The sequence below is a fragment of the Balaenoptera musculus genome, chromosome 15 (assembly GCF_009873245.2).
Source record: "Balaenoptera musculus isolate JJ_BM4_2016_0621 chromosome 15, mBalMus1.pri.v3, whole genome shotgun sequence".
NCBI classification, from domain to species: Eukaryota; Metazoa; Chordata; class Mammalia; order Artiodactyla; family Balaenopteridae; genus Balaenoptera; species Balaenoptera musculus.
Window position 1 is genome coordinate 19002267 of NC_045799.1, and position 23673 is coordinate 19025939.

The window sequence follows — 23673 nt, forward strand, 5'->3', positions numbered from 1 at the left end:
TATATCTCTATTCTTGTATATTTGAAATATTTCATTGAAAATAAAATCCCTGTTACTTGTATCTTTCTATTTTTATCTAAAAAGAGAATGCTTCTCCTGCTGGCAGTGCAGTTAAAAAACCATTTAACATGCTGTCAAAACCTCGACCTCTGAAGATCTGTTTTGCTGAGTGGGACATAACCGAGGAGGACTGACAGAAAGCTTAAGAAATCACATTTATTTTCCCCTCAACAGTACCACTTGCCAAAGCTTTAACCATTTTTCATGACTCAGGATCCCAACCCAGTTGCTAGAGTGAGCCACTCTGTCCTGGGTATAAGGTTGTAGGCAGGGCCTACATCTGGGTGGCTTTCTAGGTTCACTGCCATAACCATCACTCAGAAACCTGCACAAATCCTTACAGTGCACAGTAGTTATCTGGATATTGTCTGAATAAAAACTGGCTGGCTCTCTGCCCTTGAGGAGCTCCCCCAGCTTGTCTAACGAGTCTCTCAACCCTCAGAGACTCTCCTACTATCGACTCTAATCCTGCCTGTAAGAGCACACATGTATTTGGCATCTGTTCCCCTCTCTCGACCCCCACTGCCATCATCTTGTCTAGGTCATTGCCATTTCTTGCCTGGAGTACTGCAACAGCCTCCTACTGGTCTCCCTACTTCCCGTCTGTGTCCAATCCAGTCTCCACAGAGCAGCAGTCAGAATGATCAATTATATCACAGGTTTCTAAAACACAAATCTGGCGTTATTCCCCTCTTTAAAGCCCAGTGGCTTCCTACTGGATTTGGATAATAGACAAAATTTTAGGGACTTCCCTGGCAGTCCACCGGTTAAGACTTCGCCTTTCAACGCAGGGGGTTGCAGGTTCTATCCCTGGTCGGGGAGCTAAGATCCCACATGACTCGTGGCCAAAAAACCAAAACATAAAACAGAAGCAAAGGCTTCCCTGGTGGCGCAGTGGTTAAGAATCCGCCTGCCAATGCAGGGGACAGGGGTTCAATCCCTGGTCCGGGAAGATCCCACATGCCGTGGAGCAGCTAAGCCCGTGCGCCACAACTACTGAGCCTGTGCTCTAGAGCCCGCGAGCCACAACTACTGAAGCCCGCGCACCTAAGGCCTGTGCTCCGCAACAAGGGAAGCCACCGCAACAAAGAGTAGCCCCTGCTCCCCACAACTAGAGAAAGCCAGCGTGAAGCAACGAAGACCCAACGCAGCCAAAAATAAATAAATAAATAAATTAAAAAACAGAAGCAAAACACAGAAGCAATACTGTAACAAAATTCAATAAGGACTTTAAAAATGGTCCACATTAAAAAAAAAAAAAAACTTAAAATTTTTTTTTAAGGAAGAGTCTGAAGATCTGGCCTGTATCCCTCTCTCCAGTCTCCTCTCCATCATGCCTCTTTCTTGCTCACTGTACTCCAATTACGGTGGTCGTCTTTCAGTCCTCAAGAACACGCAGCTCCTTCTTACCTCAGGGATTTCAAAAGGCTGTTTTCTTTGTCTGGAATGCCCATTCCCCTATCCTTTCCATGGATAAATTCTATTCATTCTGTAAGTCTCATCTTAAATGTTACTTTCTCAGAAAGGCCTTTCCTAAACCCCAGAAGCCAGATCAGGTGCCCTGGCATACTCTCAAATAGGTACCCTGTATCCTTTGCAGCATTTACAACAGTTTGTATTTATTGATTTGATTATGTGTAATGCCTGTAAATCTTGCTCAAGTCGGGTTATGCTCAAGACACTCCTCTGTTCCAAGCCAGTGGTTCTCCATCAAATGCAGAACATGGTCTAGTCACTTTAGCATGGCATTTAAGGCTGGCAACAATTTGGCCTCTCAGAGATTAAATGTATCTGTAAAATGATGGCATTAGTACATGTCTGGTGTGGTTATTAACAGAATCAAATGTCAACTTATGTGAAAATACTTTTAACAGTAATCCAAAATCTTTTATTTTGATAAATTTTTTTTATGTGGTAGAACACACATAATATAAAATTTACCATTAGTGACATTCAGCACATTCACAATGTTGTGCAACCATCACTTGACAATTCTTTCTGTTACTCCTTTTCATACCCCTCGTCTCTGTCCATAATGACACATTTCTCTCTGTTTGAAATACCTCTCTTTTAAGACCTAACTGTAAAAAAATTTCCTTCATAACGTTGTTTCTAATCTCTAGCTGCTGGGAATAACTACTCCATTTATCTGAAGCATTCAACATTTACCTTTCCAATACAACTGACTTCTTATCCGACTTGCCCAGCAGCCCATAAGTTCCTTGAGGGCTAAAACCATTGTTTATCCACCTTGGTAGCCCTACAGCTTGGTGGTATTTCAGAAGAGGAATACAACATGTTTCTTTAAATGACTTGACTTTTACTTGCCACGGGGGTTCTCTTTCTGATTCTATACTTACCCTAAACTAAAAACAGAGACATTTTCCAATTACACTGAAGAAAATATATAATACATGGGTATTTTTCATTAGGACACAGGACTATAAGCTAGAAAATGTGCGTTTAGTCTTGAAAAGACACACAGCCTTTTGAGCTGTGGCTTTCAAATCTTAACAAGTGTTTAATAAGCTATAAACCAAGATTAAGAGGGTCTTTAGCCTCAGTCCCCTGCATGTAAACAGTCAGTCTATACAGAACTAATTCCTTGACTGTTTTTCTGTGGAGCCCATCTCTCTTTTAAGTTGCTGTTCACATTTCCATAGTATGTCTGAGGGACTTGCCCAAGCAGGTATGCCTAGCAGGCTAACAAGAACTGACTGCCCTTCCAAGACAGTTTTCTCCTTTCAATAACAGTATCAATAAATAGCAACACATGGGTACTCAACAGTTTATGATATGCTTTCACATACATTATCCCACTTGGTCCTGGTGGAATCTACCCAGATGAAACCTTAGGAAGACAGAGTATGTAAGACTCTAGATTTTACAACCTCTTTCTGGATTCAGAGTAATTACATTCCCTTCTTCAGAGCCAAGGAAGGTGAGGAAGAGAACTAGCTGTAGAAGCCAATACACATTTACCACGTTCTTCATTGCACTCTGACCACTGGACAGTAAACAATGTGAAGGCAAGGACTGTGTCCATCTTGTTTACCAACACAATTCCTAGCACCATGCATACACTGTGCCAGGCTCATACTGGGATTTCAGTTAATATTTGTGAATTAATAAATAAGATTACAATGTGATGTAAAAAATGGATACATCTTAGGGACATCACCAGATAATGCTAATTATGAAATTACCTTCTTTTTGTGGGGATGTTTTTCAATTTGTCAGAGTGATTCTAGAGGCTGAGAACATTAGATTTCAACAAAAAGACAGAGATTATCAGCCCCACTAACCGGTGCAGCTCTTAGCTACCCCTTACCTTGATTCGCGAGCTAGGGTTCAGCATGATGTATTTAATAGAACCTTGGATGTTCTCTGTCCAGGAGACTAGCCAAGTAACCTTGTTATCATGTCGGACCTCTTTCCACTTATGACCTGGAGGAGGAGAAGGAACCTTGGCATCTCTGTGGAAATAAAGTGAGAGCAGTGAGGTGAGAAGTAATGAGCAATTTTCACCTTTCATAACCTGAAGTGGACAAATCTGCTGAGCATATATTTCCAAGTTTCCTCCTCACCAGTCAATACGTGATAAACACTTGGAGATCTATACATAGAAATACCATGCTGCTCCCAAACAGTCCTCTGTAATGTAGGAAAAATTCCCAACTACCAAGAACAAAGGAAGCCCTCCACTTCATTTCCGGCCAAAGGATGAACTGTGCTCACTTGCTACAGTTGATGATTATATCCTCAGGCATGATCCGTCTCTTCAACATGCCCATCTTGGGGTGGTTGCCACGGCCACGGAAAAGCCCAGGAGGTTCTATCTTGAAGTTGGCAATCCTCTCTCTGTGGTTATCCATAATACAGAAGCCATATTCTTTCAGTAATTTTTCATTCTCCTCTTTGATTTTCTGGAGATGGCAAGGAAGTACTCAAAAGGGATTCAAATTACTGTGCTCAACTCATACATTCTTAGCTCTTGTGGGAGAACAGGTCAAGGTAGAGAAGAGTCTAAAAATCACTAAGAAACAAATTCAGATAAAGGAAAACCTAAGAGATTTTTTTTGGCTGCACGGGCCCCCTACAGTGGAAGTGCAGAGTCCTAACCACTGGACTGCCAGGGAATTCCCAGAAGACCAAAGAGATTTTTCAAGCTTAAATACAATAAAATTCCCATGTGAACAGTATTTCACATGGGTTTTCAAGTGCAAAGAAACCTGTTATGGATTCTTTCCTAGTACATGGGTACATATATTTTATACTGTGATCCTTGCTCCAAAGATGGAATGATTTGGAGCCTCCTTACCCTCTGCTGACTCTTCCTTCATATTATACTCAGCAATTCAATTTAAGTCCTGCTGCCTTGTGTGTAGATAAAAATCCACAACTTGCTGGCAACAGGTGTCCTTGGCAGGGCTCTGACATGGTGTTACTTATAAAACCTCCCTAGGGACTTCCCTGGCAGTCCAGTGGTTAAGACTTGCGCTCCCAATGCAGGGGGCCCAGGTTCGATACCTGGTCAGGGAACCAGATCCTGCATGCCGCAACTAAAAGATCCCGCATGCCGCAATGAAGATCCTGCACGTGGCAACAAAGATCCCGTGTGCCACAACTAAGACTCGGCTCAGCCAAATAAATAAATAAACAAATACATAAATATTAAAAACAAAAACAAAAACAAACCCTCCCTAAAGTGGTTTTTAATTTGAAAAACACCCCTGAAGTGAAAAATAAACCAAATTTCACTAATTGGGAATACTGGAGAAAAGACTGAGACTAAAAAGCCTGGTGCAGGTATCATTCTTATCCCTATAGTAACTCCTAATTTTTTAAACTGAAGGTCAAATAGGCACCCTCAAACAATGAGTTAATATAAAGACAACGGCCTAAATTATATAAACATGCAAGTTTAATATACTGAAACTACAAGGCCTTGAAGTGCAAAGAATTCCTTAAAATCCTTAACTCCTAGACCTCTGATTCTAGATAGAAAATGTTTTAGGCTTGAGGGCCATACAGTCTCTGCTGTAATTACTCAACTCTGCCACTGTTGCATGAAAGCAACCATAGATAATAGGTAAACAAGCAGATGTGGCATGTTCCAATAAAACTTTTCTACAAAAACAAGCAGCCTATCTATAGCTTGCCTACCAGTATTCTAGAAGAAAGTGACATCCCAGCTGGATACTAGAAAGATCCTTCAGGAATGAGGTTGGCCACGTCTAGAAGACGAAGATGGATAAGCATGCCTAGATTCCAGAGTAAAATACATCAAAGAAGGAGAGAGAGAGAGAGAGAGAGAGAGAGAGAGAGAGAGAGTGTGTGTGTGTGTGTGTGTGTGTGTGTGTGTGTGTGTGTGTGTGTGTGTGTGTGTGTGTGTGTGTGTGTGTGTGTGTGTGTGTGTGTGTGTGTGTGTGTGTGTGTGTGTGTGTGTGTGTGTGTGTGTGTGTGTGTGTGTGTGTACATATGGCCAATATGATTTTATCTGTCTTAAGTCCCTAACATCCAGGAGCCACTGTGGGTCAGATCTGCCCATCCTTAAATACTGTATTATTGGAGCTACTGGCTGGTTTTTAGATCAACAGAACACCAGGGTTCTCATATTGAGCCATTAAACATAGTGCTTGTTCACAATTTTCAGTCTACATAAAACCATAAGAAATTCTAGACTTCACTAGGCTGAGAATCCTACATCTTTAGTACAGAGCCATGTGAAATCATTAAAGTCAAAACTGTTTTGTAAGAAACAAGAAGAAAATTAGATAAACTGATCACTATTCTAAAATTCTCCAGAGGTTTAAGAAATTCTGCAGTACCAGTTTCTCTTCCTTGCTCATCTGCTTCCGAGCTTCTGTCTGGGCTTTGAAATACTGGCTCATCTGGGTAAAATCACATTTGCTGAGGTTGGTGATAATATTCTTCTCTTCATTGGTCATTTCCTAGTTAAAAGAAAAGGGGGAGACAGAAGAAGAAGAAGGTAGATAAACTAAAAAAGCCCTCTGGTTTTTCTGCAGTTACAGCAAAGCATCATGTTTTCAGTCAAAGGGTATCTGGCGAGGTAGTCAATCTAAACTTGTGAGTTTTGAAAAAAAAGAAACATGTTTCTTACTTCATTCTGTTATAAATATGTATTCAATAGAAGACATTCAAAATAACCTAACACTGAAAAGGGTAACACTCTTATGTAGTTTCTCATACTCCTTGGCACACTGCCCCAACCCCCTAAGCATATGAGTACCACAGCTGGGGAAACATGAATACACATCATTCATTTTAGTAATGGGAGAAATATTCCCACATTCATTCTCTCCTAGAAACATCCTTGCTCTATTCACTTATTAAATCTTACTTCTAGAGCTATTCAGAAGGTAAACTTCAGCTCAGCCTCTGTTCATATTATCCATATTGAGAATAAGGAAATTGTTTAAAATCACGTAGGCAGATACAGGATAGATATGTGGTTTCAAGAGCAGAAAGTACCCAAAGCTAACGAGCATGAATCAAGAGGGAACAGGACAACATTAATGCATGTCTCTTTGCAATAGCAGACAGAGGGCAGTCCTGCAGAGGCAAACTTTGCTTTGCTCAGCTGGAGCTGAGGTTTTCTTTTTGGCCTAATCTGATAAACTACCCCCTACAGGCCTATGAGAGCTGACAGGAAAGAAATACAGGTATTCTTGTTGGACAGAAAACCTATATAATACAGTAAATGAACAGAACCCCCTCCCCCAACTTTTTAATACAATAAAATTCATAAAACTCAAATTGTACATCAGGGAATTTTTTGTAAAATTACAATTTATTACTTAGTAGTTGATCAATATTTTTGTAAGGTGCTAGGATATCAATATATAGGCTACAATACCTTTCTCCAGTCTTTAAAGAAATTTTTCCTAAATATTTCCTTAGTAGTATATTCATGGTCGAGCATTTTTGCAAAGAACGTAGCTACTTCTTCTGCTTTGGGGCTCAGCTTCATGACTTTACCTAGAGAAAAAAGTGGTTCCAAAAAATGAGGTGTAGTATTCATGTTCTGAGTATAAACACTGAGGCTCTGGAGACGTCTTCTTCAATAATGGTTTACCTTCCAAAGGTATGTATGTAAAGGTCTGGTGACACGTGGTAACAACAATAACAACAAAGACAGTAGTATATTGATTTGTATCTACTTGTACGAATTCGCCTTCTCTGTATCAGATATTTACCTGGGTCATTCTCTGGAGACTATGCCAGTAAATTGTTCCCAGGAGCCTGCTCAGGACAGGGATGACCTGGGGGAGGCCCAGTCACTCTTCCTTTTCCTTTCAGCAAGCAGGGTCCTTTACACCTCTTCAATGGTTTTTAAAAATCAAATCCTCAGAGGGACTCCTGCCACTGCTAAGCTAAACAGCTTCTGTTCAAGAAGGGGAGGAAGGGATAGGGCAGGGAGTGGAAGAAAGGAATTGTGGGGAAAAGAAATAGGCATCTTTCTTCTTTAAAGTTAGGTGGGTGGAATATGAATTAAAAATATATATTCACAGCAGGCAAGCCCAGATATCCCATATGAAAAATCTAAGTAAGACATTCCTCTAGAACCTTGCTACTCAAAGTATAGTTCATGGACCAGCAGTATTGACATCACATGGGAGTTTGTTAGAAGTGCAGGATCTCAGGCCCCACCCCAGACCTACTGACCAGAAAGTACATTTCAATGAGACCCCCAAGTGGCTTGTGTATACACTAGAGTTTGAGATGCCCTGGAACACAGGCATTATGAGGTTGCCTCTTTCAGGGAAACAGGGCTCATCCAGAACACAGGGATGACTGGGGTTCTTGGCATACACGTTTCTCCACTGCCTTACTATTACACAGGTACTAATAATTCACCAAGGATTTTCCCATTTATTACAGAAAACTAAAACTTAACCAGAAATCCATTCATTTCAAAACTCAGAAGACATCTCATCTCATGATGGTTATAAAGTTATTATCCCTGATTGTAGGGTTGATACAGGGAATTGCAGCTCCAAACTGAAACTTTCACGGTAGACAGAAAGAACCTGCTTGAAATTCGTAATTTTAAAAGGCCAGCAGGTGGCGCGGCTTCCCCTCTCAACATTCTGGCTCCTTCCAAAGACGACACCTTGGGGAGGATAGGCTGGCTTTCAAGAGTTTCCTGCACTTCTTTAGAATTCCCCCACTCAAGTCAGAACCAGTGTTGCCAGTTAAGATGTAACATGCTTCCAATATAAAGGAAACCATTAAGTCACTAAGAATAAAATAAATGAAATAAAATAGAAGGCAAGAAAGAATGTAAACTGTTCTCAGGTATGTCTGGTATACTCTTTGGGAAATTTTACTGAATTCTGTCCCAATAGAGAAAGCAATTTTGACGCCTCCTGTTTTAGATGAGCTGTCAAAAGATGAAATGACAGCTCCCAGCAGTAGAAGGGTAGGAGGATGACTTAAAGGCTCCTGACAATGGTAGTGCTTTGTAGAAAAGGCTGAGCTCCAGGAATAAGAAACTGCTGAGTCAGAGCTGAAAACTGGAGGTTCTTAGAGGCCATTCACTGCTTCAGCCAGTCTGTTCCCCACCTCCCTGGCAAGCGCTAAAGGAGTCTGAGAATTCTCTTCCCTAGAGAGCAGGCAGGACTGACAGTATCACTCCAGACTAGTAAGTCAAATACAACTTCTTGACTTACTGCAGTGTGGGACTTTACCTAATCAAAGGGAAGAGATCTGAGAAAGAGCAAATGAGAAAATGTGAGAGCCCTGGAGCTGGAGCTCCTATAAAGGATGACTGGGCAAGAATGCAGGAAGGGACCATGGTGACCAGTGATATTAGTTCAGGCCTTGGCTTCCCATCTTGGAAAGTAAGAGAAACCCAAAGGCTAAAGAAAGGAATCTAGTTGTCCTTCAAATCACTTTGGACCTCAGAGTTAGGCTTTACCAGTTGAGCTTTCTAAAGCTCTTGGTAAACCCATACTAGGGTTACAGAATACCTGAACTTTTATGATTTTTCAAAGGCTCTTTCTCTTCATTGGAGTTTTAGCTTTGAGTCACATTTAAGAGTCTCCAGGAATGACCCACTGTGAGGGCTGACAGTAAAACTCTGTACTCTTGTCCTGTGTTGTCCACTCAACATAGGTCAGAATGTTTATCTGATGTAAGCATTTGTCACTGAGGCTATAAGGTCCTGCTAGATGGCACAGTCCATGAGATCAGGGATTCGTCAGTATTGTCGCTGCTGGGTCTTGGTGTCTGAATACAGGCACGCTGAATAAATACAGTTTAAAAAAAGGAATTCCAGCTTGCCAAGTTTGACATGTTCCTCACTTGCAAGACCCAGCCTTTCAGTATAAACTACTACCCTTGACCTATAAGCATCCATGGCCTGAGGCCACTGCTCGTGGACACAGAGATATACCAGAACTCTGAGTGTTCACCACTGATGCTTTTCAGCAGTTCTCCTGGCCCAGTGTTTCTCAAAGTTTGGTCAGCAGACCACTTGGTTCAGAAGCACCCAATATCACTCAACACCAATTAAATGGGCCCAGACCCACTTGGTGAATCTGAAGCACATGAGAGTTTGAGGAATAATGCTCTAGCCATTCCTGGAGAAAACTCTCGGAATGAGGGAAATCAGTTGAGTATTACCATCTGCAAACTGCTATATGCCAATAAGGGAGCATCGAAGACTACTCTCAAAATGTTCAACCCAAGGACAGAAATACCAGTGACAGTTAATAGACAATTCTAAGGGTTCTAAGAGAACTAGGCAGGATATTTCTTCCGAGCGGCTCATCAGACTTGACTGCATAAAGGGCAAAGGCATAGTGTTGTGCTGTGTAGAGTGAGTGATAGACACCTATTACCCCTACCTAGATGTTGATGGCAGACTAATTAATCCTCAACCAAGTACTAAATACTATTTCTAGCAATGAGCAGCTTGTCAGCTTGCATTATGTCACTAAAATAAAATACTACCATTCAAGTCAGGCTTTTCTAGTAACTCTTACGAAGAGTAGCTCCTTAGAAGTAAAGTTCAGATAAAAACATTAGGCTTGTGGACCAAGTGCTGTGACCTATGTAGATGGACCTTTTTGGGACCATGTCTCAAAGGGAGACAAGGGAGATAAGACAGCCCCTTTCTCACGGCACTTTTTCAGCACCAAATGGGCCTTTAAGAGTTAAGTAAACACCTGATAGCCCTTTCCCCAAACCATACGACGACGATAAAACAAAATGAAACAAACAAAAAGGATTATACAGCACAAGATCCTTCCTCACTTTCTATTCCTAAATAGAAGCAGACTCTTTCCTTGGCCAAGAATTGGACAACCTTGGAACAACTCACCATCATAGTAAAACTTGACATTCTCTGGAAGAGGTTCATATGGTGGAGCAAATACAGGACCTTTATGTTCTAGGAATTTCCACTTGATGCCTTCAGGATAGCGCTCTTCTTCCCACCTTTAAAAGACAAAGTACAACCTCATTTAGTGATCACTTCACCTAATATAGAGATTATCACCTATTAAATGCCAAAATAATTATCTGCTCAACTGACTGGTGCTCTGGAATGACTCTCGGCCCCACATTCAAGGCCTGGGTCAAAAAAACCAGCATCCTTCACTTTGTAAAAGCCAATACTCACAACAAATATGATGGAATAATCAGGTGAATGGAGGAAAATACATTTCAGCAGTTTAGTCCAAAGATATTGAGTACATGAGATCATTATTCAGCAATAAGTAGGGGATATGGATATGGAAACAACTGTTTTATCACAATGATGTAACAGTAAGCCACAACGGTGTACATGACAGAGGTATTATTTATTACAGCTGATACATAGGAAAAGGCCTCCTGGGAATGGAGATGCCAGGTGAAGGTGTAAGGGAAAACAACCCTTTGAGAAAGTACATAATGACTATCATCCCATGTAATAGTTCCCTAGTATCCTTCAAATACTCAGACCATATTAAAAACATCCCTATTATATCCAAAAAGTATTTTATAGACTAGGATACAATTAAGGACCACACACTGCAATTGGTTGATATGTCTCAAAGTCTTTCTTTCTCTAGAATTAGACAAACCTTCTCACCACCACCACCACCACCATTTTGTTTTTTAAAGAGTCAGTCAGTTGTCTTACAGATAGAATACTTTAAAACTTCACAGATTTTAATCTTCGGTATTTCTATCTTAAAATGAAAAGTCCTACAGTTCTGCAGAATTATTCTGGAGGCCAGTTATGCATATTCTATTACTTCCTGTCATCTTCCAACGCCAATGTTTTAAAGTTCAGAAACATCAAATAAAAATTACATGTATCAAAAACTGTGCTGTAACAATACCATTACTATAAAACCAAGGTCAACATATATGGTCAAATAATTTTTGACAAGGGTGCTGATTATTAGGAAAATGTAAATCAAAACCATGAGATAGCACTCTCACCCACTAGGATAGCTATTCTTAAAAACAAAAACAAACCAGAAATAACAAGTGTTGATGAGGATGTGGAGAAACTGGAACTCTTGTGCACTGCTGGTGGGAATGAAGCGGGTACAGCTGCTGTGGAAAACAATATGGCGGTTCTTCAAAAAGTTAAACATAGAATTACCATATGATCTAGAAACTTCACTCCTGGGAATACACTCAAGAGGACTGAAAGCAGGCATTCAAACAAATTATTTGTACACAAATGTTCACAGCAGCACTATTCACAACTTCCAAAAGGTAGAAACAGCCTAAGCATCCATTAACAGATGAGTGGATAAATAAAAAGGAGTTTATACATACAATGGAATATTACTCAGCCTGAAACAGGAAGAACATTCTGACATGCTACAACATGAATGAACCTTGAGGACATTTTCTTAAGTAAAATAATCCAGTCACCAAAGGCCAGATATTGTGATTCCACTGATACAAGGTACCTAGATTAATCAAATTCACAGAGACAGAAAGTAGAATGGTAGTTACTGAGGGCGAGAAAAGGGGGAATGAAGGAGGGTTATTGTTTAAAAAAGTTTCAGTTTTGTAAGGTGATGAGAATTCTGGAGACGGATGGTGGTGGGGATCACTGCATAACAAAGTGAATGTATTATAATATCACTTAACTGCACACTTCCCCCAGAATCTTTTACTCTCCAAATCAGAGAAAATACGTTATGTATGGATGGATGTGTGTACAGAGATGAGAGAAACTGCAAGAAGCCTATCTATAGCAGTCACAGAGTAACTGTATGGGGATCCAGAGCACCATGTTTTCCTTTATCCTAGGACTTGGTTCCAGCAGTGAAAGTGCAGAGTGCTAACCACTGGACCACCAGGGAATTCCCAACTCCAGTGCTTTTTTTTTTTTTTTTTTTAAATTAATTTATTTATTTTTGGCTGTGTTGGGTCTTCGTTTCTGTGCGAAGGCTTTCTCTAGCTGCGGCAAGCGGGGGCCACTCTTCATCGCGGTGCACGGGCCTCTCACTATTGCGGCCTTTCTTGTTGCGGAGCACAAGCTCCAGACGTGCAGGCTCAGCAATTGTGGCCCACAGGCCCAGTTGCTCCGTGGCATGTGGGATCCTCCCAGACCAGGGCTCGAACCCGTGTCCCCTGCATTGGCAGGCAGACTCTCAACCACTGCGCCACCAGGGAAGCCCTCCAGTGCTTTTTAATTAAGAGTCCAACTTTTTATAATTTTTTCTATTCTGTCACATTCATCCTGAAGGCTCACGGTAACTTCTTAACCATTTAAGCAAATTAAGAGATGCACTCAACACTAAACCTCAGTTTAAACAGAAAGAAAGAACATATCCTATGACACATGCTGATATCATTGGATCAGCAACTACTACTATACAAATAAAAATAGTAGTGTTGGCCTTTTAAGGCCCCCATCAATGGTTCACCAACAAAGTTAAGAAAAACATGTACTTAATCACACTTAACACCATCAACAAACTCCCCAGTTTCTAGATATTCTCATGAAGAATCATCTGTTTCGAATAAACATGGGACTTATGTTCCAACAGGCCAACCCTGACACAAAAGTACACTCAACTCAAAGCAGAGCTGACACTCTATATAGCTACAACGGGTAACAGTTAAAAATAGGGGGAGCTGGGACTTCCCTGGTGGTGCAGTGGTTAAGAATCCTCCTGCCAATGGAGGCGACACGGGTTCGAGCCCTGGTCCAGGAAGATCCCACATGCCACAGAGCAACTAAGCCCGTGTGCCACAACTACTGAGCCTGCACTCTAGGGCCCACATGCCACAACTACTGAGCCTGTGTGCTGCAACTACTGAAGCCCACGTGCCTAGAGCCCGTGCTCTGCAACGAGAAGCCCACGCACCACAATGAAGAGTAGCCCCAGCTCGCCACAACTAAAGAAAGCCTGTGTGCAGCAACAAAGACCCAATGCAGCCATAAATAAACAAACTAATTAATTAATTAAAAATAATAAAAAATAAAATAAATTTAAAATTTAAAAAATTTTTAAAAATAGGGGGAGCTGGGTTTAATAGGTTTCTGTGAACAAGCCTGAGCATACTGCCACCACTTGTAACATTGTTTCTATGGAGAAAATGTGACACAGTAAAGAAACCCACAGGGATCCCGACCATTTTCCCATTCCCAAAATTACCAAGGAGGGAGAAAAGGCTCAAAGTTGGCTTGTTTTTTGGCAGGATGAACAAGTCTATGACTCTGGGGGGGAAGCAAAAGATCTACACATTTGCCAAACTGGTAAAGGGTGTTAATTCTTTTAGTGAGATAGCAAGAGAGGTAGTAAAAATGAGAGTATCTGCCATTTAAGTTCACTGACTAGGCTCTCAGTGACAGTCACTGAGGACTGGACCACTGACTTCAGAGTCTAACAGGCAAGCCTACAGTGACAGAAAGGGCAAGCAATAGGTTAAGAGGCCAGTCATTCCTGTTCTCTACTTCTAAAAACTTACAGTGGTACCTTCAAGCATTGTGCTTAAGAATGCACACGAGTTAACAATCAGACTTGAGAAACGCATGCACTGGAGGCTGTAGCAAAGATTACTCAGCCCCAAACCTACCATCTTCAATGGTCCCACTTAAACCAAAACAAGAATAAAAACCATAGGTCACAAGTCTCTCAGAATTAAAGTGTGGTGACACTGACAAGAATTTCAACCACAGAAGCAAAATTAGGCTATTAGACCCTTCAAGGATACCTAATTCCACACACAAAAGGCTGGACTAGAAAAAGAGTACATCTGCTTCCAGGCCCAATAAGAGCCAGGGCTCCAAAGGAAGGGGGAAGGCAGCAGAGAGCTTGTGATGACAAAGAAAGTACCTTGTTCACTCAACAAACTTACTGAGCACCCAACCACAGAACCCAGAGACATAACAAACTGACGAATTGAATTACTAACTCACCACTCCCAATAATAACCCCTGATTTATAGAATCACTTCATTTCATCTTAAAAAAATTTTTTTATTAAAGGTCATAAAAGCCTTTCAATATTCCATCACTAAAAACTTTGATTAATTTCAAAGGAAAAAAATGAAATAAAAATGAGGAAAATAAAAACACATGTTCTTTAGTTTTCTGACCGACCCCAGAAAGGCCCAGAGTTCCTTTGCTCTGTATTTTTCCTTTACACTTTCCTTTTTTAACCCCACATATGTCCACACCAACAATGCCGATTGCACAGCTGTGCTGAGCCTTTCTGCCACTGCAGCTCTGCTCCTCTCAGCCACCTCTCTGGACACTGATGTTTCCCCTTTGCTCAGAGGTACTGGTGAGATTACTGTTCTCTATTACAAAAGCCATAGAGTAAATGCATACCAGTGGCTCTGGAACTCTACATACCAAACTACAAATAGTGGTTACCTCAAAGCTAGAAAAGAAAAATGGGAACGGGAGAAAGAAGGAAAGGGAACTGTCATTTTTTTCTAACTCGTATACCTCTGAATCATTGGAATTTTTTCAACATAAACAAATCATGTATAGTATAGATGTAGTGGCTAAATAATACAAAGTTTTAAGAACAACCAGTATTAAAAATACAAGTTTATTTCAAAACTCTAAACATCTAGAAATAACCTGTTATTGCTAAACTGTCCTCCATTGAAAACTGTCTGAATCTTCACTCCCCACAGTGAAGAAGAATGCCTGTTTTCTCATATTTACAACCCTAGATGTTTTGATACTTATTAATCTTTCCTAATCTGAGACAAATTAAACAAAAAGATGTTTCATTTATTATTTTTCTTCGCATCTTTCTTTGCTACTTGTGAGGTTCACCATATTTTAAGATGTTTGTTAATCATTTATCTTCTTTAATGAGTTGCCTTTTCCTCATTTTTCTATCAGACTGTTCCTTTCATTAATTGTTTTAAAAGACTTTTTTTTTCATATTAGGAATCTTAGCCCATTGTAGTACAAATATTATCCTTTAGGATTTTTTTTTTAATGGCATGAGTTTGTTGATTTGCCATATAGAAGATTTTAATTTTATCAAATTTATAAATATTTTCCATATGGCTCTGCTTATATGTCTTGCTTCAAAAGGTCTTCGTTATTCTACAATTATAAAAATATTCACCCAGGTTTTCTTGTGGAGGTTTTTTTTTTAAACAAATAGGCAATTTCCCCAACATGATTTATAGAACAATCCATCTTTTCCCTCTCATTTTAAATGCAACTTTATTCATATGCTAAATTTCCATATATATATATATATATATATATATATATAGGACTTCTATAGTTCACTCTGTTCAATAGGGTGGGACATAGTATTGAGATCCAATAGGGTAAGAGGTAGTTAATGTTCTCACTAGGTCCTGCAGAACTTATTTCAGAATGTTATTCCAGAGAGATTCTTTTAAGTACTTCCCTCCTCCCACAAATATCAAGCTATTCATTTTAATACTCAATATTCTTGTTTCATTAGGTTGTAGAATAAAAGAGCTAACATTTTAACCCAGTGCTGAAATATTACCATTTCCACTTCTGTTCCTCTTCTTTCTTCAGCTTCTTTTTCTTGTTATCTGGCTCAGGAACTTTTTTGTCTTTATCTTTATCCTTATTCTTGGGTTTTTTCAATTTACCATCCTACAAAGAAACATGGTGAGAAAGCACTTAAATAAGGACCAATTACACTGCTCGAAGTAGTTTTGGGGAGCCATTAGACAGAAAAACTGGAATCATGGAATATGAGAACTGGAGAAGTTCTTGAGTCCAATACTCTCAATTTGATAGACGAATAAAAATTTATTGGTACTTTTCTCTAAAGCGATATTTCCTAAAACTCCCAGACACATGATTACCTAAGAAAGTAGTTAAAAACATTCATTCTGTAAGGGAAGAGCCTGGGAAATTGTATTTTTTTAGCCTCAGTGGAGTTTCGGACAGAGTAATCCCAGGGTATTATCCTCACTTATTTTAAAATCTTCTCATCTTTACACCTCTTCTAATACCACCAAATAACAGGTACAGGAGACTTTTAATGTATTACATATACAATTTGAAAGGAAATTTCTGATTGAGTCTGGGGGGGAAATACTTTATTACTGCTATTTGCATACACAAAGTCATGAAGCAGTAGGCAAGCAAGTACTCGGGAAGTCCTACAACAATTACCAATTCCCATGATAGTATTCCTTTGAACTGTAACCCTAGATGAGCTGTCACAGTAGCACAGAAAAAGAACAAACATAAACAAGTAAAATCCATCAATACACACACACACACACACACACACACACATCCAGACAAAAATGTGCTATTCAAGAGGTGGGGGTCCTGCTTAACGGAATCGAAACTCTTCTGAAGAATATTTTCCTTTGTCCTAACTATTCAATATAATTTAAGTCTTTATTCAGCAAGTTTTATATAGCTATGAAAAATGGTTTTGAGTCATCTTAAAAAATCAGTTACAGAATGGCAGAACTTGAAAGAACTTTATAGTTTGGTTTGACCTCTTCCAGTTATAGTCAAGGAAACTCTGAAACAGGTTTTGTCACTTGCTCAATGTCAAAAAGCTGCTATTGACTATGATGAGAGCCCAAGTTTACCAGAAAAATAGTAGAATGTGACTCATGGGAATGGCTGGAATATATAAACATTCTAGGACTACACATGATAGGATGGTAATCAGATAACCTCAGAGAAAGCAAATGGCCTCCAGTGTACAAAGGGGAAAGACTACATTACTACACATAGTTTAAAATAGGAATGGAGAATATAAACGTGTAAGTATGTCTGGGAAGAGAAAATACTAGAGAATTGCATTAATTCAGATAATGTTTACTGTTTAGGCTGAAACACACCACAGGAAAAGGAAATGTTTTTCAGTTAAGACATTCTCTGAACAGCTTCTGAACAGGCATGCAGATGGTTTCATCAGGAAACTAACTATTGGCTACATCGTATGTTTTCAAGCCTCAAAATGGGATTATCAGTCACTAGGAGACTTCAGAACAATTCCCAGAAATGAAAAACACCATAGCCAGCAAGTGAGGTTTAATGACTGATCTTGCCATCTGGGGTCCCTACCACAATAAGACTGGGTATTAATTTAGTCTTTCAGCCTGCTTTTTATTCCCTCCCCTGTAGGGAGAGGGTTGCTAAGACAATTAAATAAATGAAGTCAACCATTCTTTCTCCCAAATGGTTTTAACAGTTATTACTAACCTCTGTGAAACCCAGAGAAAGGTATTATTTTACATAAATGCAACATAAGTATAAAGGCAATACAGAACGCATGGAGAGCTAAAGTTTTACATTTCTTTATTGACTGCTCTGTACTGGTAATCTACATGAAAGTGGAGTGACTATCATACTCACTACTCAACATTTCACTCTCAATTCCTTGAGTTGGCTCTTATACACTTGAGCTTCTGCCAAGAACAGGCTAGTTGTCAGAAAAGCTACAATTCCCTAAATGCAGGCCCTGATCATCTCTCTACGGCTCACCTACTCATTCATATTCTTAATATGATTTCATTAAAGACACTCCTTCTGCCTTCTTGTGGATTTGGAGGATCAGCAAAGTCCCACAGGAAGCAGGATAACATGGCAGCTAGTGTGCTGGCTCTGGAATCAAACCACATGGGATCAAATCCCGGCTTTACCACTTGGTATCTGTGTGGCCTCAGGCAAATGATTTAACCTCTCCGTACCTCAGTTTCTGCATGTGTAAAATGGAGATAATAGTAGCAATATTTATCTCTAAGGACTGTTGTAAGGATTAAATGAAATGATACCTATAAAGCGTGAAGAATAGTGCCTGGCACACTGTAAGCATCTAGTACATTTAATTTGAATTATTAATATTATTACTACTATGATAGATCACACTTTTAAGACTCACTGCCCCTTACTATCACTATCTTTACTGACGATACTTCAAGCTATCGACTTTATACTTGTGAATCCATTTTGTCCAAGACAATGGCTAAACTCAAATGCAGCAAAGCTAATAACTTACTCAACCCCTTCTTCTCTTAGGAGAGTGCAAGATTAAGACCCCTGTGAATTTCTGACATCTTTTTCTTGAATTACTCGCCCACAGTTTCTAGTCCAAGAAATAGACAGTGTTAAAAGAAGGAACCATATTAGTATATGTTAAATCTACCACAAGCATCAAATAGAACCCTTAGAAAAGTAACTGAATTGAAACTGAGATTTTAAGGAAGGTTATAAGCTAGGAGAAGAAAGAAAAGAGGAAGAGTATATGTGTTCCAGACAGAGGGAACAGCATGTGTTACATAAGCCCTGAAGCACAAAAGAATCTGGTGTGGAAAGAAACAAAGGAGGTCTGTGAGGCTGGAACAAGGTAAATTAGAGAAGAGGCACAAGATGCAGGGGCCAGATCGGGAGAAGTTGTAAAGAGCTTGGATTTAATCCTGTATCCAAGGGACACCCATTTAAAGGACTTTAAATAGGGAGAGTTACCCAAAATGAGTGACGAGCAAGCTTTGTTAGATATGAGAAAGCACTAAAAAACATTCCTAGGGAAAGCCCTTCTGGGTTGTAAGCCAAAATGATTTCTTGCTAATACTTCCCCGGTATGTATGAAGACAGCACAGCTTCTCCAAGAACATGTCAGTTGGCAGCATAGCTATGGGTAGACACCCAGGAAGGCTGAGATCTTAAAACTAACAGTGCCGCAGCCACTGTAACACACTTAAGAGTTTTTCCCAGTGTTTCCTCTACAAGAGAGCAATAAATTCCTAAAACCCATTTGGCCTTCAGAAGTTATTTTACGGAAAACTCCCTATTCCAAACTCAAGCCCCAAAGGGCCTAAGTCTCTTTACTAACCTCTTCTTCCTCTAGTTTTCGTTTCTTCTCTTTCTTGGTATCTTCTGTTTTAATTTTCTTAGGTTTATAATCAGCACTAGAAAGGGGAACATGAATACGCAGTTAACACAATTGTGACTCAGTAGTTCTCACCAATAGGATTAGGACCTCCAAACTCTTCTTGGCGGCCTCCAAGGCAGGCGTGGCTGCTATTACTCTTGGCTGGGCATTCTACAGTCAAGAACAGGAATGGAGAAAGTAAAGAAGGCCAGACCAAGGACCAACAGTTATAGTCCTATATAGAACAAAACAACTTTATACTAGACGCGGGCCTGGAAGGGCAGTGGAGTAGAGGGATCCATACAAAAATAGACAACACTAGAAGGTAGAAATCTGGGAAGCACACACACAGGGCAACAATGGCTACCACAAAGTAATAACTGGAAAAGAAAGGGGAGGAAAGAAATTCTCTATGAATTCTGAATATATACAAATGAGCTCATTAAGTATTTCCCTCCTCCCTTTCCATCCATCTTCTACCATAAATCCTTTGTAGATTCCCAAAACATAATAAACTCTGCAAGACTGAAAATAATGAACAGGATTTAACCTCAGTGACTGAACCTGAGAAAGAGGAACATGTAAGTCTCAAATAACTGTTTTAAGTAAGAGCAATTTTATTACTTCTATACATGGAAACTTCACTCAGAAGGTACTAACAGGCACAGATCCTAGGAAAAACTGCTTCAGCAATGAAAACTTATCTGTGGTAGGTGATGATAAACTTAAAGTAACTTAAATAATTTAAATATTCTTTGTGAATTCTGGATTATTTGAAATTCCAACAGTAAATATGCATTACCTTTTTAATAAGAAAAAACATAAGAAAAGTGTAAATATATATTCTCCATTTAAGCCTCAGGCACACTACTTATTTATTAAGGAAACCCTATTTCTCATAATTCAAAGAGAAATCAGTCACCCAGTCTATTAATCACAAATTCCTAATGAGTAAAAGTCAACTAATGCAGTTGTTCTGTGTATTATTGTCTGAACGACTCCTTTTTGTTTAAAAAAATTAAAGTAATAAGAAATACTCACTCATCCTCATCTCGAGGTCTCTTTAAGGGCTTTATATCCTCTCTAGGAGGAGCAAAATAGCCATCATCTTCAGGTTCATCTTTAATCAATGGTGGACTAAAGAGAAAAAAATTGCTAGTTAATGAGTGGTGGAACATCTACATTATATCAAGTAATGCAAAGTAGGGGGAAGTAGCTAGTGGAAGGATAACATACATGTGTACATATTAAAAGGTTTTCCATGAGCACTTTTTCTCACTTAATTCTCACTACAGCCCTGTGAGGTAGACAGTATTGATCTCAATTACAGATGAAGAGGCGATATCAAGGTTCGGGATCCGGACTCCTTATTATCAGGATTCTTTCCACTACATCTTAGCTGTCTACGCCAACGGAACCCACACCACAACAGGAACAAACCTAAGTTGTTTCCTCTCTTTATTTGAGGGGTCTGTGTATCTGATCCCTCAAGCAATGTGAATTGATTATTCTAGTGCTCCAAAAGCTAAAATACAGCTTTCACAAAAAAAGGAATAAAAATGTATTCCACAAACTTGAGGCCCAAAACAAACTGAAGTCATTCTAAGCCAAATCTATTCACTGTTCAACTTCCTCCTTTGGTTTACTTACTTTATACACAGAAGAGTACCTTGTCCTATTTTTCTTAAGATTCTGCCTTCTGAATATAAAAAGATGATTCTGTTAGATGACTATCCTGAACCAAAAAGAGGAAGGAACAAGTTAAAAAACCAATGGGACCGGACTTCCCTTCGTGGCGCAGTGGTTAAGAATCCGCCTGCCATATATGCATGGGACACAGGTTTGAGCCCTGGTCTGGGAAGATCCCACATGCTGCGGAGCAACTAAGCCTGTGTGTCACAACTACTGAGCCTGTGCTCTAGAGCCCACGAGCCACAACTACTGAGCCCACGTGCCACAACTACTGAAGCCCGCGCACCTAGAGCCCGTGCTCTGCAACAAGAGAAGCCACCGCAATGAGAAGCCCGCGCACCGCAATGAAGAGTAGCCCCCGCTCACTGCAACTAGAGAAAGCCCGCGTGCAGCAACGAAGACCCAACACAACCATAAATAAATAAATGAGTGAGTGAATGAATGAATGAATAAATAAATAAATACATTAAAAAAAAAAACAACCAATGGGACCAGCAATCACCACAGCCTGGGATGTTCCCTGGCCTGGCACATCTTGTCGGAACTGCACTGCTCACAGCCAGAAGCATCTACAAAGCTAACTAACTCGGCACAGGGAATGGCCTCCAGACACAAAGCCACTCATCTCTAGGGGGGCCAAGGGAAAAGCATCCAGATTTAGCTGCCAAAGAAAGGATATTCACAGGGTTTCAATGCTGTCCCCCCACCCCCACCCCCACCCCAAGCATACTGGATCCCCTTGCTTGCAAATGAATATGAATGTTTAAACAGATTAGCTTTCTTTCCTTATTTATGCACACTCCCCAAATGCTGACCTCTATAGCTGTTTCTCCCCACGACGGAAACCACTGACACAGCCCCAAGTGTCCAAAATCTCCAAAAGCTTTGCACCAGAAAGAAAGAAATGCTGCCATTTACCCAACTAGTTAAGTAAATGCTAGATCCTAGTACTGTCATGAGTGAAGTTAAAAACACTTGGGAATGGTTACTAGGCCTGAAGAAAGAATTTTTAAAACAATTACCAGAAAACTGTTCCATCCAGTGAAGCATGTGGATTCTCTACCACGATACAGATGCAAGCTAGAGAGCAGTCCAGCAAAGTGAACACAGAGACCACTGCCTCGAAGGGTATGCTTCTGACCGTCTAGCCCAGAAAGTCTGAAACTGAACCCAGGACTCCACACCAAGTCCAGAGAGTCTAATCATATCTTAGTTTCATAAAAGTTCAAGGCAGTCTCCTGGCAGGAAATAGTTGCCCTGTGTTCAGTCACTGTTATCTAAGAAATCAGAATGCCCAGCTTACAGCTCTAATGCTTCTTGAATTTTACTATTCTGCATTCCTAGAACAGTTACAGAACATGCCTGAAGAGGGCACTTGCTTCTCCCTGGTCTAAGGGACCCAGAGTAAATGGCACAATTCTCAAAAATGTTCTCAAACGAAACTGAAAGTTCAAAGTTTCAAGGAAGCAAAACTGTCAAAACACTTTGCCCTGGACAGTAATGCAAATACTCCCCACAACTCCTCGTAAATCCATCCTGCCATTCAGTGGAGCAGGTGAGAATATATGATCATGTAAGTTCTGGTTTTTTTGAAACCAGAGGAGACATTCGGGCTTATTTTAGGGAGTTGAGGCTGATGAGGAAAACAGAATCAAAATGGCCCCAAAAAGTAAAGGAAAAGTGACCTCTAGATTGTGCGTATTTTCCTTTCCTTCTGGAAAAGAGATAAAATATTTCTACTCAAATCTACACCGGTCCCTAAAATGCAGATCAAGTTAGTTTCTATATATGAGCCTCAGAAAAGGGGCAATTCAGAGTAGGGGTTCAGAGTAGGGGTTTTTCAGGAAACTCCAAAATTACTACTAAGTATAGAGTTTCTTTTGGGGGTGATGAAAATGTTTTGAAATTAGATAGGGATAATGGGGAGGTTATATAACCTTGTGAAATACTAAAAACCAATAAACTGTACACTTTAAAAGGGTGTATTTTATGGAATGTTAAATTATATCTCAATTTAAAAAAGCTTCTTTCTGTCAACCTTCTCCACTCATAACAGCCTTCTAGAAAATGTGCTGGTCAGTCTCACTAAATGGCACTCTAGAAATGCTCACATTGGCTTAGACCAAGTCCTTTCACTGCCAACTTCCTCGAAAACCTGGAGATGGCCAGTCAGTGCATTTTAGGTAAGATCAGACACCACTGTAACGTGGGCAGCTGGCCTACTGGATGCACACAGAGAAAGAGAAGCCAAGTCAGCAGAGGAATCTTACCTAGAAAAGCCATTTTCCTTCTCCTTTTTTATTTTTGCATCCCCAGAGGCTCTAATCTGAAAGGTAAAACAACAGTAACTGATTAGTACCTTAAAAGGACTAAACTTGAAGAAGCCTCTACCTTACTTGAGATGATCTGGCCTCCACTCTTGGGGCATCTTGATCCCAGACTGACTCTTCTTGTTAGCAAAACTAAACAGGTGGACCAAAGGTCTTGACGCTCTTCTAAGACTCCTTTTTTACAATTCTTCAGATGAACTGTCCAATTTACTGAGAAACGTTTCCCTTCAAAATGGTGGCTTTTTACC

General features: G+C 40.0%; 1 protein-coding gene across 1 annotated transcript in view; it reads right to left on the reverse strand.

Annotated features, from left to right (window-relative positions):
- The window catches only part of TOP1 (DNA topoisomerase I), an 87277-nt gene that overhangs the window by 17896 nt on the left and 45708 nt on the right, over positions 1-23673 (reverse strand). The window contains exons 5-13 of the mRNA XM_036825308.1: positions 23366-23421; positions 20445-20540; positions 19365-19440; positions 16041-16153; positions 10412-10527; positions 6941-7062; positions 5892-6014; positions 3799-3986; positions 3392-3536 (exon numbers count right to left, since the gene is read on the reverse strand). Coding sequence (XP_036681203.1) covers positions 3392-3536; positions 3799-3986; positions 5892-6014; positions 6941-7062; positions 10412-10527; positions 16041-16153; positions 19365-19440; positions 20445-20540; positions 23366-23421 — 1035 coding nt within the window. The remainder of the gene's footprint in view (positions 1-3391; positions 3537-3798; positions 3987-5891; positions 6015-6940; positions 7063-10411; positions 10528-16040; positions 16154-19364; positions 19441-20444; positions 20541-23365; positions 23422-23673) is intronic.